Source organism: Rana temporaria, chromosome 2 (assembly GCF_905171775.1).
Source record: "Rana temporaria chromosome 2, aRanTem1.1, whole genome shotgun sequence".
NCBI lineage: Eukaryota > Metazoa > Chordata > Amphibia > Anura > Ranidae > Rana > Rana temporaria.
In genome coordinates this window covers 408,066,556-408,084,459 of record NC_053490.1, presented here as the reverse complement: position 1 = coordinate 408,084,459, position 17,904 = coordinate 408,066,556, and the positions used below count along the sequence as shown (strand labels likewise).

The window sequence follows — 17,904 nt, the reverse complement described above, 5'->3', positions numbered from 1 at the left end:
CAGTAAAGAGTCTTAACCTTTTCTAGTTTTTAAAGTATCATTCATGGGGGAGGTTAAGAGACTTGAACATGGTCATGCATGAGAACAAAACAATTAGAAAAATAAATGTGTATTTTGAGATCACGTGTAAGGCCCCGTACACACCATAGAATCCATCCGCAGATAAATCCCAGCAAATGGGTTTCTGCGGATAGATCCTATGGTGTGTACACGCCAGCGGATCTTTTTCCGCGGATAAATCTCCCCTGGGATGGATTCCAGCAGATCGGATATTTGCTGACATGCACAACAAATCCATCTGCTGGAATCCATCCCAACGGATGGATCTGCTCGTCTGTACAGACTCACCGGATCCATCCGTCCAAAGGGATTCCCCGCACGCGTCGTAATGATTTGACGCATGCGTGGAATTCCTTATATGACAGCGTCGAGCCCGTCGCCGCGTCATAATCGTGGCGACGGCGCGACACGTCATCGCCAGAGGATTTCCGCGCGGATTTCAATGCGATGGTGAGTACACTCCATCGCATAGAAATCTGCGGAAATCTTTGAGAGGATTTATCCGTGGAAACGGTCCGCTGGACCGTATCCGCGGATAAATTCTCTCGTGTGTATGGGGCCTTAGAGTTTGTGTAGACAGGCGAGGATCTCCTCTACCTGCACTTCTTAGTCACAAAGGAGCTTAGCAGCAAAGTACCTGCACAGCTCAATAGCTGCCTCATGTGGAATGAAAACATGTGTGGGTTGATTTACTAAATAAGAATAAGCTGTTCATCTAAAGTAAATGTTCACTTTGCATATAAATATTAGTGCTTAACCTCCCTGGCGGTATGATTATTTCAGATTTTAGGTGCTGAAAGCGTTACCATTATTTTGCATGAAAATTTGGCGTTTTATATTGTAGGCCTGCAATTCTTAGTAATAACTCACTTAAATCTGTCCAAACAAGAGTCTAGTAGACATCCCGGGTATAATAAAATTTGAAACACAAAATCATAAATTGTTATATAATAAATAATGATAACAAATAATATAATAATAATACAAATTATTAGTAAGGATAAGGGTAAATACTGCGCTAATGGTTATATGACAATATTAAACTAAATGAACAATAAACTGCGACATAAAACATGTGATAATCATGTGGAAACAACTGTGCAAAGGAAATAGTCGCGCTAGAAATAGCATTTAAGGTATATGTATACAGATCCAAGTACTTATTGAAAATATGTAATGGAAAAAAAGAAATTAAATATTATGATAAAAGTAGGTATAAACAAGTGCATGTGACTACGATAAAAATGAATATCATATAGTGAAGGACACTGTATATAAACGCAAAATATAAAATTGAGATGCAAACCATCACACAGAACCCTTCTGTGTGAAACAAATATCTGTAAATGAAACTAGCAAATGTTCATGCATGAATAAAGGTGAAACTATTTATAATAAAATATATTGAATAAAAAATAATAATAATAATAATGATAAATAATCCAATGTGTCTACAAAGAAGAAGGAAAATTCCAGTTCCACAAAGGAGAATCCATGTACATCAAAACTGAGGAAAGAAGGAGATGAAAAGGCTGTTCACCACCACCAAGATGTATTCCTCCTCATGCAAAACACACAGGTGAAAGCTGGAACCTTACCAGATAAGGTGGACCTTCCTAAGGCAAGGTCATAAAAGCTTGCAGATGAACCTCTGCGGGGTCTTGGTACTCCTCCAAAATGCCGAGATCATCTGACTCCTGTAGTCCTCCTCGTCTCCACTCATAGAGTTTCCAAATGGAAAAAGTGAGTATCCCTCTCTCCAAGGGAGTAAATCCTATACATGGAAAAAAGGGGTGAGAAAAAACTACAATAGTGTGTTATCTGACAAAAAGATTGGAGCATTTATTGTACAATAAAACAAACGATAAAGCACATAAAAGTTAAAAAAGTTAAAAAGCTGGCATAAGCTGAGAAAATAGACGTACACCCGTTCTTCTGGGGTCGTATAGGGTCGTGGTGACGACAATACGTAGCACCGCCCTGACCAGTTTTGTCAAATCTGACGTTTTCAATGGGCATTATTACTTTTAATTTTTTGATGACGAATTTTCCCACAAATCACTATCTCTCAATTCTGCAAGTGATTCTAATTTAATATCTCTGGTCTAAAACCACTTTTGACATAAAGAGACACTTTTTGGTTGCTATGGACAATCTCCAGTTTCCAGGCAGAACAGTTTTTATTATATAAAAGTGCATGCAGGACACTGGGCAAACCACTAGGGACAAAGGGGGTGTGTATTTTTTTCATGCAGTACTGTAATCTATAAGATTACAGTATACTGTATGTATTGTACTTATTTATTTTTTTAAATCTGGTGCCAATCTCCGCCCCGTGTGTCGTAACATCGTAGGGAACGGAGCTCGGCAGCACACGGGCACTGTGTGAATCGAGCGAGGACACAGCTTGATCACACAGCGGGGAGGCATCGCAGGATCCAGGGACAAGGTAAGTAATTCCCTGATTCCCGATCCCGGGGTTAGCTTTTGGTCCTGAAATTCCACCCCGAGCCAGACTCGGGAATATCGCTCAGGGGGTTAAGGTAAAGCTGTGCTCACTCCAAATACTCATTAATGTCCTAAAAAGGTCCTGGTCTTTTCCTTGCATATGATTGGATATTCAAAGTGAACACAACTACACAGTTAACATTTACTTTATTAGTAAATCCACCCCATTGTGTAAAGAGAGCAAGATAACCACTGCACAAGTGTCCTTTCTTATGAAAAGTATACAACTAGGAACATTTTTGAAAGTATCGTAGGAACAAAATTACCATGGTGGAAACCAGTAAAGAAAAGTATTTTTGTTAAAAAGCTTTTATGAATATAAAACAGGATTTCAAAGAGAATCAGCAGCTGAACAATTTAAGGTTAACTTCTGGATTGTCAGTTTTTAATTCAAGTTTGAGCCTAAAGCAGAGATGAATGTGGTACCACTTGCCACAGCTAATTTACTACATTTTGTTGTAAAACTGAACACATTGCCATGGCTTTTGAAAATGGGGAGGGTAGTGCTGCGCTAATCAGTGGTGAATGGATAAGTGAATAAACAGGTGGGGGAGGGGAATGAAAGTAGGTGTAATTGAAATGAGGAGCAATATAGCCCAAATGGCATCAGCATAAAAATAAATATAAATGATCAGTGAACAATAACAGTAATGGTGCAAATCATATAACTACACAGGTTCCTCTTAATGTGATGAAATACACTATAAGTAATGGTGCAAAAAAAAAAAAAAAAAAAATCCCAGGTAACTGTGCTAAGTGACACTCCTATACTGGTGATAAACAGTCCATCAACAAAGTTTAAAAAATATTAGCAAAAAATATAAGTAAAATTTCAAAAGTCCAAGAAAGCAAAAGTGCAAGTGTAGGTCCGCAATATGGAGTGAGAGGAAAATGGGTATCCAGTGATCCTTTTAGGGTAAGTAAGGATGTCCCCTTACCTTACTGCTGTAAGGTAACAGCATATAGATCCAACCACATTAGATGGTTCACTCGATGGGCTCTGATCCAACAACGGCAGGTCCTCCTTGGAGTTCTCGTCCCAGATTGGTCAGTTTCTCGCCCCAAAGAAATAAAGCATCGATGGTGTGATACCGTTTTAAAAATTTTAATTCTCAAAGAAAATAGACAGGGGTACTCACATAATCCAAAATACAATTGAGCATGTAAAAAAGAGGGGCAATCTGTCGCCAACGTCACCTCCGATACCTCTCAGTGGACTTTAATGTCATATTGCGGTTTTAAGATAATTCCTAAAGGATTTGCAAAACTGTAAGGAATAATGAAGCAAACTCAATAATTTTATTACACATAGATTGCCTACACTTATTCTGGAAAGAAAAACACATTTAAAACGGAAGCTGGAGCTCTTACAGGTAATTGATATTATGTGTAAAGATATGTATTAAAAAAGAAAAGGTGGTCTGTTCCCATGCACGTGAGTTCATTCATCCTTGCAAGTGGTGAAAGTGTACATTGAGCTGCACATGCATAGCTCACTTTACATTGTTAGGAAGGTGGCAAACAGACTGATCAGAATCATTTATTATAGAAGAGATATAGAGATTGATTTACTAAAACTAGAGAATTCAAAATCTGGTGCAGCCTGTGCACTGTAACCAATCAGCTTCTTACTCTCTAGTTTTAGTAAATTAACTCCATAGAGTGCATTTTTGCAATAAAAAACCTTTCTGTTTTGCACATTTATATATAAACAAAATATGTGATTTTGACCAGTTAATGGTCAGATATGAATAACTACCAAAATCATTAATAACTGTGATAGCACCATTAAGTGAAAGGTCTTAAGTAGGGATGAGCAGAACACCCCCCCCCCCCCCCCATTCAGTTTGCACCAGAACCTTTGAACGGACCGAGTGTTCGCGCAAACATTTATAACCCCATTGACGTCTATGGGACTCGAATGTTCTAATTCAAAAGTGCTCATTTTAAAGCCTAATATGCAAGTTATTGTCGTAAAAAGGGTTTAAGAACCCGGGTCTTGCCCCAGGGAACATGTATTAATGGAAAAAAAGTTTTAGAAACAGTAGTTTTTTCTGGAGCAGTGATTTTAATGATGCTTAAAGTGAAAAAAAAATTCCTTTAAATATCGTACCTGCTGGGTGTCTATAGTATGCCTGTGAAGTGGCATGTGTTTAGAACTGTCCCTGCACACAATGAGATTACTATAAGAAAAAAGTAATTTAAAACTGCTTGCAGCTTAAATGTAATGTCGGGTCCCTGCAATATGGATGAAAATCATTGAGAAAAATAGCATGGGTTTCCCCCAACTCCCCCCAGGTCATTACAAGCCCCTTTGGCCCTATATACTTTGAACAGCAGTATATAGGCGGTGCAAACAAGACAGGGACTGTAGGTTTGTTAAGTAGAAACTATTTGTAATTGTGAACTGGTACTTTTTTAAAGTCTATTTTAAAATCTATTTTTAAGCTTTTCTGAAAACATAGAGAAGGGTTATCACCCCTGTAACATTTGTTTTGCTGTCTGTGTGCATCTGTTCAGAAGATTGCAATTCACTTTCTGTCCCAATAACAAATGATTTTTAGAAAATTTGTTTTTTTTAGTGAAACAAGGATTGGTGATAAAGCATCAGTGGACAGATGACACCTCTTATAGAAGAGAATTCCCCTTCCTAGGGGTAGATTTTCTCTCACTTCCTGTTGTCTCCTTCCGTTTGCAAGTAGGAGTCGTTTGTAAGTTGGATGTTTGAAAGTAGGGGCCTGCCGTATATACTCTGCATAAATTTGGGCCCTAGGTGTTGGTGTTGCCACAACACTGTAAGCCCTCACAGTTAGTCTTGGTGGGCGCTGGAACACCCTGCTGTGTATATCAAGAACTGTAATTACATGCCATTGTTGAACAGTGGTAGAAAAATTGGGCCTTTGGTGCTGGCGCTGATGCCACAACACTGTAAGCCCTCACAGTTACTCTTGGTGGGCACAGGAATGTGCCCTGCTGTGAAATATTAGATCACGAATTGTAATTACATGCCCCTGTTGAACAGGGGCTGAAAAATTGGGCCTTTGTTGGTGGTGGTGGTGCTGGTGCCACAACTCTGTAAGACCTCAGTTACTCTTGGTGGGCACAGGAATGGGCCCTGCTGTGAAATATTAGATCAAGAATTGTAATCACATGCCCCTGTTGAACAGGGGCAGAAAAATTGGGCCTTTGTTGGTGGTGGTGGTGATGCTGGTGCCACAACACTGCAACCCCTCACAGATACTCTAGTTGGAGTGCAGGAATGAGCCTGCTGCAAAGTATTGCATCAAAAATTGATGCAATTGATCTTGCCCCTAGGTATTCCCGCACCATGTAAAACAGACGCTGGCGATGATTGCTGGAACCGGTCATACCTTGGGGCTGCAGACTAAAAAATTGTCTGAACGCATCGGTCATACGGCCACCTTCTCCACCGCTCCTTCTGTGACTGACCGAAGCCTCAGCAACACGTTGTCCAGGACCAGGATTTTGCAAACCTCCCAGTATCTGGGAACGCGTTGCACAGACCTTTCTGCAAGGCCTCCCGAAGATGTTTAATCTTCTGCTCCCTCTGTGCCGGCAAGATAAGGTCCGCAACCTTACTCTTGTAACGTGGATCAAGGAGGTTTGCCAGCCAGTAATGATCCCTTTCCTTGATAGCACGAATACGAGGATCCTTGCGCCGGCTTTGCAGGATCAGGGAGGTCATACAACGTAGGTTTTCTGAGGCATTCGGTTTCGGAGTCATCTGGGTCAATGAGGACGACATGATCCGCAGCCACCTCGTCCCAGCCACGTACAAGTCCATGGGTTCCTTGGGACTGTAATTGATCCCTTGAAAACTGCTGCTGATGATGAGTGCTAAGCTCCACCTCCATGCTGACACAATCCTCCTCCTCATCCTCTTCCTGTGTTATAGGCGGGAAAGCAGGAACACTGTCTGGGTAAAGGGGGCCTTGAGAGGTAAGGAAGTCCTCCTCTTCCTCCCTCTGTTTTGCCTCAAGGGCCCTGTCCATTATTCCATGCAGCGTGTGCTCCAACAGGTGAATAAGAGGGACAGTCTCACTGATGCATGCACTGTCACTGCTCACCATCCTCGTGGCCTCCTCAAATGGTGACAGGACAGTGCATGCATCCCTGGTGGGCATGTCACAGATTAGGCGGTTCTTGGGAAGGTTGTATTCCTTTTGGAGGTTTGCCAGCCGAGCACTGGCATTATATGACCGTCGGAAATGCACACAGACTTTCCTGGCCTGCTTCAGGACATCCTGTAAGCCCGGGTACCTGCCCAAGAACTGCTGCACCACCAAGTTAAGGACATGAGCAAAACAGGGCACATGGGTCAGTTGTCCCTGTTGCAGGGCGGAGAGGAGGTTGCTGCCATTGTCGCAAACCACCATTCCTGGCTTAAGCTGGCGTGGTGTCAACCACCTCTGAGCCTGCCCCTGCAGAGCTAAGAGAACCTCTGACCCAGTGTGACTCCTGTCCCCCAAGCACACCAGCTCAAGCACCGCATGGCATCTCTTTGCCTACATACCTGCGTAGCCCCTTGAACGCCTACGGAGCACCGCTGGTTCCGAGGACACATCAGCACAGGAAGTGACCACAGAGGAAGAAGAAGAGGAGGGGGTGGAGGAGAGAGGTGTGTCACAACCAGTAGTAGCATTTTGGAGGCGTGGTGGTGGAACAACCTCCAACACTACTGTACCTTGTCCTGCGTCCATCCCAGCTGCCAGCAGAGTCACCCAATGTGCCGTGAAAGATAGGCTACGTCCCTATCCATGCCTGCTGGACCATGAGTCAGCGGTAATATGCACCTTACCACTGAGCACCCTATCCAGCGAGGCATGGACATTGCCTTCCACATGCTGGTAGAGAGCCGGAATCGCCTTCCGTGAGAAAAAGTGGCGTTTGGGAACTTGCCACTGAGGTACCACACATTCCACAAACTCACGGAAGGGGGCAGAATCTACCAACTGAAAAGGCAGCAGTTGAAGTGCTAGCAATTTAGCTAAGCTAGCATTCAACCGCTGGGCATGTGGATGGCTGGGAGAGAACTTATTTTGGCTCTGCAGCAGCTGGGGCAGGGAAATTTGCCTGCCATCAGTGTACTGATAGTAGATTGCCCGCAAGTACTTAACTGTGACACATCTAATTCTACACCTTCAGTCCTATCAGTGCAGGCTTCAGAGAGGACTGAGGGTATAGTGGGGTTGGAGATCCCAGCTGATGAGGAGCAAGAGGAGGTCCGCTTTGTTCTTTGGTGTGGGTCTTTGAGGTACGCTTGCCAATGAACTGCATGGCAGGTCGACATATGTCTGGTCAAGCATGTGGTGCCCAAGCGGGTGATGTTTTGGCCACGCGAGATACGCTTGAGACATATGTTGCAAATAGCAGTGGTGCGATCTGATGCACTCGTCTCAAAAAAGGCCCACACCAAAGTACTTTTGGAATTACGCTGAGAGACAGCAGTGCCCTGCACATGCGTAGCTCTGCGTTGTGATGCAGTCGGTGTGCTGCTCTTAAGCTGGCCCCTGGAGGGCATCCTGCATCGTTGGAGATGTGCCTGTGCCTCCTCCTCCTCCTCCTCTCTCCTATCAGGCACCCACGTAGAGTTAGTGACCTCATAATCCCCTCCCTCCTCATCACTGTAGAAAACCTGGCAGTATGCTGCAGCTGGGGGAACATGACTGCCAGATTGCTGTCCTTCTTGGGCACCCCCCCTCTCTGGGCTCACGTTAGTGCCTTCCTCTAGCTGTAAGCTGTATACCATCATCAGAGCCTTCAAAACGCTGTGCATCCTTATGCAGCATGTACCCAACACTGCGGCCAAACAGTTCGGGGGACTCCTCAGGAGTACATGGTGGGGCTAGGGAAGGAGTGACTGATGCCATTGAGCAGAGGGAAGAGGCCGCCTTGGCAGCTGCTTTGCCAGACAAAGTACCCTGAGCCTGGGTGCACACTGCAGAGGACACAGGCAGTACACACCACGTAGCTTTAGGTGCAAACTGCAGAGGACACAGGCAGTACACACCACATAGCTTTAGGTGCACACTACAGAGGACACAGGCAGTACACACCACATAGCTTTAGGTGCACACTGCAGAGGACACAGGCAGTACACACCACATAGCTTTAGGTGCACACTACAGAGGACACAGGCAGTACACATCACGTAGCTTTAAGTGCACACTGCAGACGACACAGGCAGTACACACACCACGTAGCTTTAGGTGCACACTGCAGAGGATACAGGCAGTACACACCACATAGCTTTAGGTGCAAACTGCAGAGGACACGGGCAGTACACACCACGTAGCTTTCGGCGCACACTGCAGAGGACACATGCAGTACACACCACGTAGCTTTAGGTGCACACTGCAGAGGACATGGGCAGTACACACACCACGTAGCTTTAGGTGCACACTACAGAGGACACAGGCAGTACACACCACGTAGCTTTAGGTGCAAACTGCAGAGGACACAGGCAGTACACACCACATATCTTTAGGTGCACACTGCAGAGGACACAGGCAGTACACTCCACGTAGCTTTAGGTGCACACTGCAGAGGACACAGGCAGTACACACCACTTAGCTTTAGGTGCACACTGCAGAGGACATGGTCAGAACACACACCACATAGCTTTAGGTGCACACTGCAGAGGACACAGGCAGTACACACCACATAGCTTTAGGTGCACACTGCAGAGGACACAGGCAGTACACACCACGTAGCTTTAAAGCGGAGCTCCACCCTAAAGTGGAACTCGCGCTGATCGGAACCTGCCCCCCCTCCGGTGTCACATTTGACACCTTTCAGGGGGGAGGGGGTGCAGATACCTGTCTAAAGACAGGTATTTGCACCCACTTTCGGCCACATGTCTCAGGCAAAAGACGGGTTTTTCCCGACTTCCCGTCTGTCCCCCATTGTGTGCTGGGAACACTCGGCTCCCAGCACACAGCGTGTGAGCCAATAGGCGGGCGCAGCGCGACTCGCGCATGCGCCGTAGGGAACCGGGTTGTGAAGCTGGAGCGCTTCACTTCCTGGTTCCCTCACTGAGGATGGCGGGGGGAGCAGCAGAGAGACGAGCGATCGCTCATCCTCTGCTGCGGACGGCGCTGGACTCCAGGACAGGTAAGTGTCCTAATATTAAAAGTCAGCAGCTGCAGTATTTGTAGCTGCTGGCTTTTAATATTTTTTTTTAATGGCACATCCGCTTTAAGTGCACACTGCAGAGGACACAGGCAGTACACACCACGTAGCTTTAGGTGCAAACTGCAGAGGACACGGGCAGTACACACCACGTAGCTGTAGGTGCACACTGCAGAGGACACAGGCAGTACACACCACGTAGCTTTAGGTGCACACGGCAGAGGACATGGGCAGTACACACCACGTAGCTTTAGGTGCACACTGCAGAGGACACAGACAGTACACCACATGCGAATGCTACAGCTAGCACAATCACCTGCCTGCCAGTTAATTAGGAGGAGCAGATCTAGCTAAACTATACAGTGTATAAATATATATACAACACCTGGGATGCATATATATTCTCTACACACTGTAACTTTAACTGACTAGCCTGCCTGCTCTATCTACCTACAAAAATGACACCCTCTCTCTCTCTCTCTGTCTTCTCTCTCAACCTCCGCAACACACTACACAAGGCCGACCTGCAGGCGGCCTTTTATAGTGTGGGGCGTGTACTAAACCCCCTGAGCCATAATTGGTCAAAGTCACCCTGGCTTTGGCCAATTATGGCTCTCTGTTTTTTGCAAGCTGTGATTGGCCAAGCATGCGGGTCATAGTGCATGCTTGGCCAATCATCAGCCAGTAATGCACTGCGATGCTGCAGTGAATTATGGGCCGTCACACGCCACTCGAATTTGGCGCGAACAGCCCGTAACGTTCGTATTTTGACGAACGGTCGAACATACGATGTTCGAGTCGAACGTGAGTTTGACACGAACACGAAGCTCATCCCTAGTCTTAAGCTTACAATATAAAATCATATTGTCAGCTTACAATCCAGCTTCTTGAGTGTGTACTTCCACCTGTAGATCTTTTAATATTGGAGTGTTTCCTAAATGAAGGGGTGAGAGATGCAACTTCAATGGCATACAGTGGGGGGGGGGAGCATGCCTGTCTAGTGCCCCCGGTGAGTAGGATTTTTTTTTTAATTAGCCAGAAAAATGAAAAGAATGCAGCTATACTGTCTAATGACTGGTAAACGGCAATATATAATTATATATATATTTGGGGGGGGGGGGGGGGTTTAGATGTGCTTTAAATGCTAGCCATTGTCCTTATAAAGGACATATGTTACCTGGACAGGAAGTAAAGGAAAATCTCATCTGGGACACATACAGCAATATAATCTTATGAGAAATGTGTTTTTATTGATGAGGATTTCTATCTGACACATATAAATTATAAAGGAACTGAGAAGAAATGGGGGCACAGACCTTTCCAAACACCCAGTACTAAAAATGTTTGACTTGTGTTTAAAAGGGAACAAAACTGTAGAAGCAGAGCTCAACAAATGAAAGCAGAAAGAGACGGCAGTGCATTAGAAGATATCACACTGTGTAAACACAGCTATGAAATTCAAGCTACAGAAGCGCACTGATATTTTTTAGATGGAATTCAAGACATAGGATTAATCGTTTAGCGTACTGTTAAGGCACGACTTGAGCTGGGTTCACAGCATTTATAATTGGATGCGGTATCCCCGCATCAGCATTCAGTGCGCAATAGCAGGAGATTTTGACTGGCTCTCAATGGAGCCAGTTCACATATCTCCGAAGCAGGTCCGGTGCATTTTGCACAAAAACGCTGTTCATCTTTTGGTTTGTTTCAGGTCTGAATTCAGCCCAAAATTCCTTGGACAGCAGCATTTGTAAACCATTGTATGTTTGATCGTTCGTTGAATTACGAACGTTTTGGGTTGTTCGTGCCAAATTCGAGTTACGTTTCACAGCCCATAATTCACTGCAGCATCGCAGTGCATTGCTGGCTGATGATTGGCCAAGCATGCACTGTGACCCGCATGCTTGGCCAATCACAGCTTGCAAAAAACGGAGAGCCATAATTGGCCAAAGCCAGGGTGGCTTTGGCCAATTATGGCTCAGGGGGTTTAGTACACGCCCCACACTATAAAAGGCCGCCTGCAGGTCGGCCTTGTGTAGTGTGTTGCGGGGGTTAAGAAAGAACAGACAGAGACAAAGAGAGTGTCATTTTTTGCAGGTAGATAGAGCAGGCAGGCAGGCTAGTCAGTTAAAGTTACAGTCTGTAGAGGATATATATGCATCCCAGGTGTTGTACATATATTTATACACTGTATAGTTTAGCTAGATCACTTCTTCCTAATTTACTGGCAGGCAGGTGATTGTGTTAGCTGCAGTATTCTTATGTGGTTTATTGCCTGTGTCCTCTGAAGTTTGCACCTAAAGCTACTTGGTGTGTACTGGCCGTGTGCTCTGTAGTTTGCACCTAAAGCTACTTGGTGTGTACTGCACGTGTGCTCTGTAGTTTGCACCTAAAGCTACTTGTTGTGTACTGGCCGTGTACTCTGTAGTTTGCACCTAAAGCTACTTGGTGTCTACTGGCCGTGTGCTCTGTAGTTTGCACCTAAAGCTACTTGGTGTGTACTGGCCGTGTGCTCTGTAGTTTTCACCTAAAGCTACTTGGTGTGTACTGCATGTGTGCTCTGTAGTTTGCACCTAAAGCTACTTGGTGTATACTGGCCGTGTGCTCTGTAGTTTGCACCTAAAGCTACTTGGTGTGTACTGGCCGTGTGCTCTGTAGTTTTCACCTAAAGCTACTTGGTGTGTACTGCATGTGTGCTCTGTAGTTTGCACCTAAAGCTACTTGGTGTATACTGGCCGTGTGCTCTGTAGTTTGCACCTAAAGCTACTTGGTGTGTACTGCACGTGTGTTTTGTAGTTTGCACCTAAAGCTACGTGGTGTGTGTACTGTCTGTGTCTGTGCTATTTTTTCTCAATGATTTTCATCCATATTGCAGGGACCAGACATTACATTAAAGCCGCAAGCAGTTTTAAATTACTTTTTTCTTTTAGTAATCTCATTTTGTGCAGGGACAGTTCGAAACATGTGCCACTTCACAGGCATACTATAGACACCCAGCAGGTACAATATTTAAAGTAATTTTTCTTCTTTTTTTAAAAAAATTTAAGCATCATTAAAATCAATGCTCCAGAAAAACGACCGTTTTTAAAACTTTTTTTCCATTGATACATGTTCCCTGGGGCAAGACCTGGGTTCTCAAAGATGTTTTATGACAATAACTTGCATATTAGGCTTTAAAATTAGCACTTTTGAATTCGAACGTTCGAGTCCGATAGACGTCAATGGGGTTCTAAATGTTTGCGCGAACGGTCGATCCGTTCGAAGGTTCTGGTGCGAACCGAACAGGGGGGTGTTCGGCTCATCCCTACAACTTAGTATGTTAAAGAAGGTTGAAAAATTAAAGACTTGCCAGTGTGGATCACCAGGTAGAAATAAAGCAAAAAATGAATAAATTAATGCAGCTACTGCGTTTAAAGATTTGTAGGCTTCAGTATATACATTTTTTGGTTTTGGGTTAAGATACTATCTAACATTTCTAGATGTTTTCTATAATATGGAAATGTATGATTTTTGAGTTCAAGTCAATTTAAATATTATTATTACTATACAGGATTTATATAGCGGCAACAGTTTGCATAGCGCTTTACAACATGGGGACAGACAGTACAGTTATAATACAAATGAATACAGGAGGAATTAGAGGGCCCTGCTTGTTAGAGCTTACAATCTAGAAGGGAAGATTAAGTGGAAGAAAAGGTAATAACTGTGGGGATGAACAGATGTAGAATGAAAATACACTTGCTAGGCATGGGTAGGATAGCCTTCTCTGAAGAGAAGGGTTTTCAAGTATCGTATAAAATCTAATAGGGTAGGAGAGAATCAGACAGATTGGGGTAAGGCATTCCATAGAATTGGAGAGTCTATGGAAAAGTTCTGGAGGCAGACATAGGAGAAGGTGATGTGGGAGCTATAAAGCAGGAGGTCTTGAGAAGAACAAAGAGAATGATTAGGCTGGTATTTTGAGTCTAGGTTAGTGATGTAGCTGGGGGCAGAGTTGTGGATGGCCTTGTAAGTAGTTGTTAGTATTTTAAATTTAATTTGTTGGGTGAGCGGAAGCCAGTGGAGGGATTAACAGAGAGGAGTAGCAGACACTAAGCAGTTGGTCAGGTAGATAAGTCTGGCTGCAGCATTCATGATAGACAGAAGGGGGGATGGCCTATATAGAGGTAGGCCAATAAGGAGGGTGTTGCAGTAATCGAGGTGAGAGATGACCAGGGAGGGAATTAAGAGCTTTGTTGTGTCATTGGTTAGAAAGGGACATATTTTGGAAATGTTGCAGAGGTTGAGGCAGCAAGATTTGGAAAGTAATTGGACGTGGGACTTAAAGGCAGAGTTCAGACTCCAGGACTACACCTAGGACCTTGGCATGCTGGGCTTATAGTTGTGCCAACAAGTTTGACATCAGGGAAAGGGGCACATGGGGAAGGAAAAGTTATAAGTTCAGTTTTGGATAGATTAGTTTAGAGGAAGTAGTATGAAATCGTGACTAATATATTGATATCCAGATTGAATAATGAAATATTTAACAACTAAACAGGCATTTTTAAGTTAATGAAGGTTGGAAAGACAGGGTAGCCTGGAATCAACCCAGCCTTTGAAATTTTATTTTAATGTCAATAGAACTATCAAAAACTCTAAGCTTTACCTTTTTATATTAACTTATGTCAAAGTTTGGTAAAATTATGTTGTCAACTGTAAATACTTCTTAATGACATTAAAGTGATTTCAAATGCTAGAGCAGATTAGAAAATGATAGTTTACAAATTGCTGCTGGCAGATATTTTTTTAACCTCACAACTACATGTGGACTGGTATGACATCTAATGCCGCGTACACACAATCATTTTTCGGCATGAAAAAAAAAAATGTTTTTCAGCATGTAGAAAAAACAATGTTTTTCCAACATCATCATTAAAACGACGTTGCTCACACATCATCGTTTTTTAAAAATGCTCTAGCAAAGCGCGGTGATGACGGCACTATAAAGGGGAAGTTCCATGCGGATGACGCCACCCTTGGGGCTACTTTAGCTGATTCCGTGTTAGTAAAAGACGATTTGCGCCTTTCTGTCTGTTACAGTGTGATGAATGTGCTTACTCCATTACGAATGGTAGTTTTACCAGAGCGAGCGCTCCTGTCTCATAACTTGCTTCTGCGCATGCGCAGGTTTTTAACATCTTTTTAGCCCACACATGATCATTTTTTACAACCCGAAAAACGACATTGTTTAAAACGTCGTTAAAAAATTGCAGCATGTTCGGAAAAAAAATTGTCGTTTTTCAGAACCCGAAAAATGATGTGAAGCCCACACACGACCATTTCAAATGAAATTTTTTAAAAACAAGGTTTTTTTCATGCCGAAAAATGATTGTGTGTACGCGGCATAACTCCTTTGAAAATTGTGGAGTGCTGCTCCAATTCCCCCCAAAGGATAAAGTAGTTGTCAAACTCTATGAAGCCTTAAAGAATAAATTGCTTATAATGACAAAATAATAAACTATATTCATTGCCTCTAAAATGTTTGTTTTTTTAGGAAATTTTAACAAACTTGCTGATTACATGTAAATATTTATATGGTGAACAGTATATTTACTGTGAAATCAAATTATCCAAATGTTAGTTTTTGACATTTTCCTGTGCTACAATTCAGCTCTTAATTCTATCTTTTCAGAACACCAAATATAGACAAATTAGCCACAGGGGGAGCCAAGCTAACTCAACACATAGCAGCATCTCCATTATGTACACCCAGCCGAGCAGCATTCATGACTGGCAGATATTCTGTGAGATCAGGTATAGTGTACCTTGTAAATATGTGAAAAGTATGCTAAAATAATTATTTTACCACAGACTATGTTTAATACTGTCTGTATGTGCTGGCGTAGCGGCAGTGATTTCATTATTCCCAACTGTAACATGCGGAATCCCACAATGACCCCTTGCTGTCCTAAAAATCTTGCAAAACTTTAGCAAATATAAAGATACCTCATAGTTATATCAGCCTCTATTATCACAGTGTGGGTTTAATCCTGAAACTGTTTGTGCTGTTCAGACTTTCAATTTCCATAATTTATGCTTTTTAAAGTGAACCTATCAACTATCAGACCCTCGGAGCAGACAGCACAAAATATCCGCTTTTATCCTTATTAAAACCTCTTCCTTACTTACTCCTTCAATTGGATCTCTACTTCTCTGACTTCAGTGATAAGCCTTGCTCCTTAAATGTAAGTGCTGTCTATATTTAATCCTGTTATCCAATCGGAGTACCACAGTTCTTAGCAAGGTCACTCTCCTTAAATACTTAAAGCGGAGGTCTACGCAAGGCTCCACTGCTTGTTTCCCTTACTTCAAATGGCGGCGCCAGGAGCCGATCCGATGGACGGATCGGCCTCGGGCGGCCGGCAACAAGGGCACCCTGGACAGGTAAGTGTGCTTATTAAAAGTCAGCAGCTATAGTGTTGTACAGCTACAGCTGCTGACTTTAAAAAACAAAAATTAACAGCTGGACCGCTAGTTTAAATAGTGAGGTGAGCATTGATGGTGGGGTAACAAATAAGCCATGGTCAGATGGATTTACAACTGTTTATATTTAAGCTTTGCTCTTTAACAGCTACAGTAAGTATCACTGATTTTTGCCTTCCTCATGATCTTTACTCTGTCATTGCCCATCATTTTGTTCCTCATTCTAGTTAGGATTCTGGGTCTCTGTTTAGTGTCAATCATTCTAGTTTAGGCCTTTCCCTGGCTCTACGCCCTTTACTGTTCTCACTCCGCAGAAAAATAAAACTTCATGCACACTAACATTTTCAGGCATAAAATATGCTTAGCATTAAATAAACAGCATTTTACCATGCACAAGGAGCCACCAGTAGGGTGTAGAACTGGCTATAGAAGTGAATGATCTCTGTAATTGTGTAAGTGCCGGTGCTCATCAGAATTTACCCTCAGGCCCCGTACACACGACCGAGGAACTCGACGTGCCAAACACATCGAGTTCCTCGGCGAGTTCAGTGTGGAAGCCGCCGAGGAGCTCGGCGGGCCGACTTTCCTCATTGAACAACGAGGAAATAGAGAACATGTTCTCTTTTCGGCCCGACGAGTTCCTCGACGGGTTCCTCGCTGAAAAGTGTACACACGACCGAGTTTCTCGGCAGAATCCAGCTCTGACCGAGTTTCTGGCTGAATTCTGCCGAGAAACTCGGTCGTGTGTACGGGGCCTGACAGGCACGTAAGATGGATTTCCGGGACTGTGTTTACAGAAACTTTTCATAAGCACATGCAAAGGTAGGAATACCTTTACAAAAGAGCTAAATTTGCAAAAAATGTAAATCGCATGATTTGAATTGTTGCTCAAGAGCAGACCCAGTTTGGAGGGAGAAGGGAAGAAAGAGAGGTCCCTCTGTTCACTCAGTTCCCTTTGTTCCATCAATGTTACAATATTAAAACATTCAAAAGCCAAAATGCTTTACAATGCCAAGTTTTTTGTATTTAATAAAACAAAATCACTGCTTCAAGCAGAACTCCATGCAAACCGGTAAGGTCTATCTGACAGCTCGATCACACATCGGGGAGACATTGCAGAATCCAGGGGACAAGGTAAGTACACTCCGCCTGGATACTTGCGAAGCAATCCCGAGTCTGGCTCGGGGATACCACTAATGGTACTAGATTTCCACCCCGATCCAGACTCGGGATTACCCCACAGGGAGTTTAAGAGGCCAGCCACTCTTACCTGGCTGCATAAGTAATCTCTCCTCTAAGCTCTAGGGTCAGTAGTCAGCGGATCCCACCATCTGCTGCGCCTACTACGTAGACTTGTTCCCTTTATCCCGAAAGAAGACATAGCAGTCGTGGTGGGAACAATTATCAACTCCAGACTCGACTATGCAAATGCACTTTACCTCAGACTCCCGAAATACCAAATCACTCGTCTGCAAGTCGTTCAAAATACGGCAGCTCGACTTGTGACTGGGAAAAAACCATGGGAATCAATCTCGCCTTCCCTGAGATCCCTTTATTGGTTGCCAGTAAAAGACAGAATTACTTTTAAGGCACTTTGTCTGACGCATAAGTGTGTTCAAGGAAATGCCCCCCAATATCTATGCGAAAAATTTAAAAGTCACAACCCCAATCGCGTTCTCCGATCCACCGACCAAAATCTATTACAGATACCCAAAGCCAGAT

At 43.6% G+C, this 17,904-nt stretch overlaps 1 protein-coding gene across 2 annotated transcripts in view; it reads left to right on the top strand.

Moving 5' to 3' along the window:
- LOC120927460 (steryl-sulfatase-like) overlaps positions 1–17,904 on the top strand; it is a 298,126-nt gene that overhangs the window by 73,841 nt on the left and 206,381 nt on the right. For both annotated transcript variants that reach the window (XM_040338156.1, XM_040338155.1), the window contains one exon: positions 15,392–15,513. In XM_040338156.1, the coding sequence (XP_040194090.1) occupies positions 15,486–15,513 (28 nt within the window). In that variant the 5' untranslated portion in view covers positions 15,392–15,485. The remainder of the gene's footprint in view (positions 1–15,391; positions 15,514–17,904) is intronic.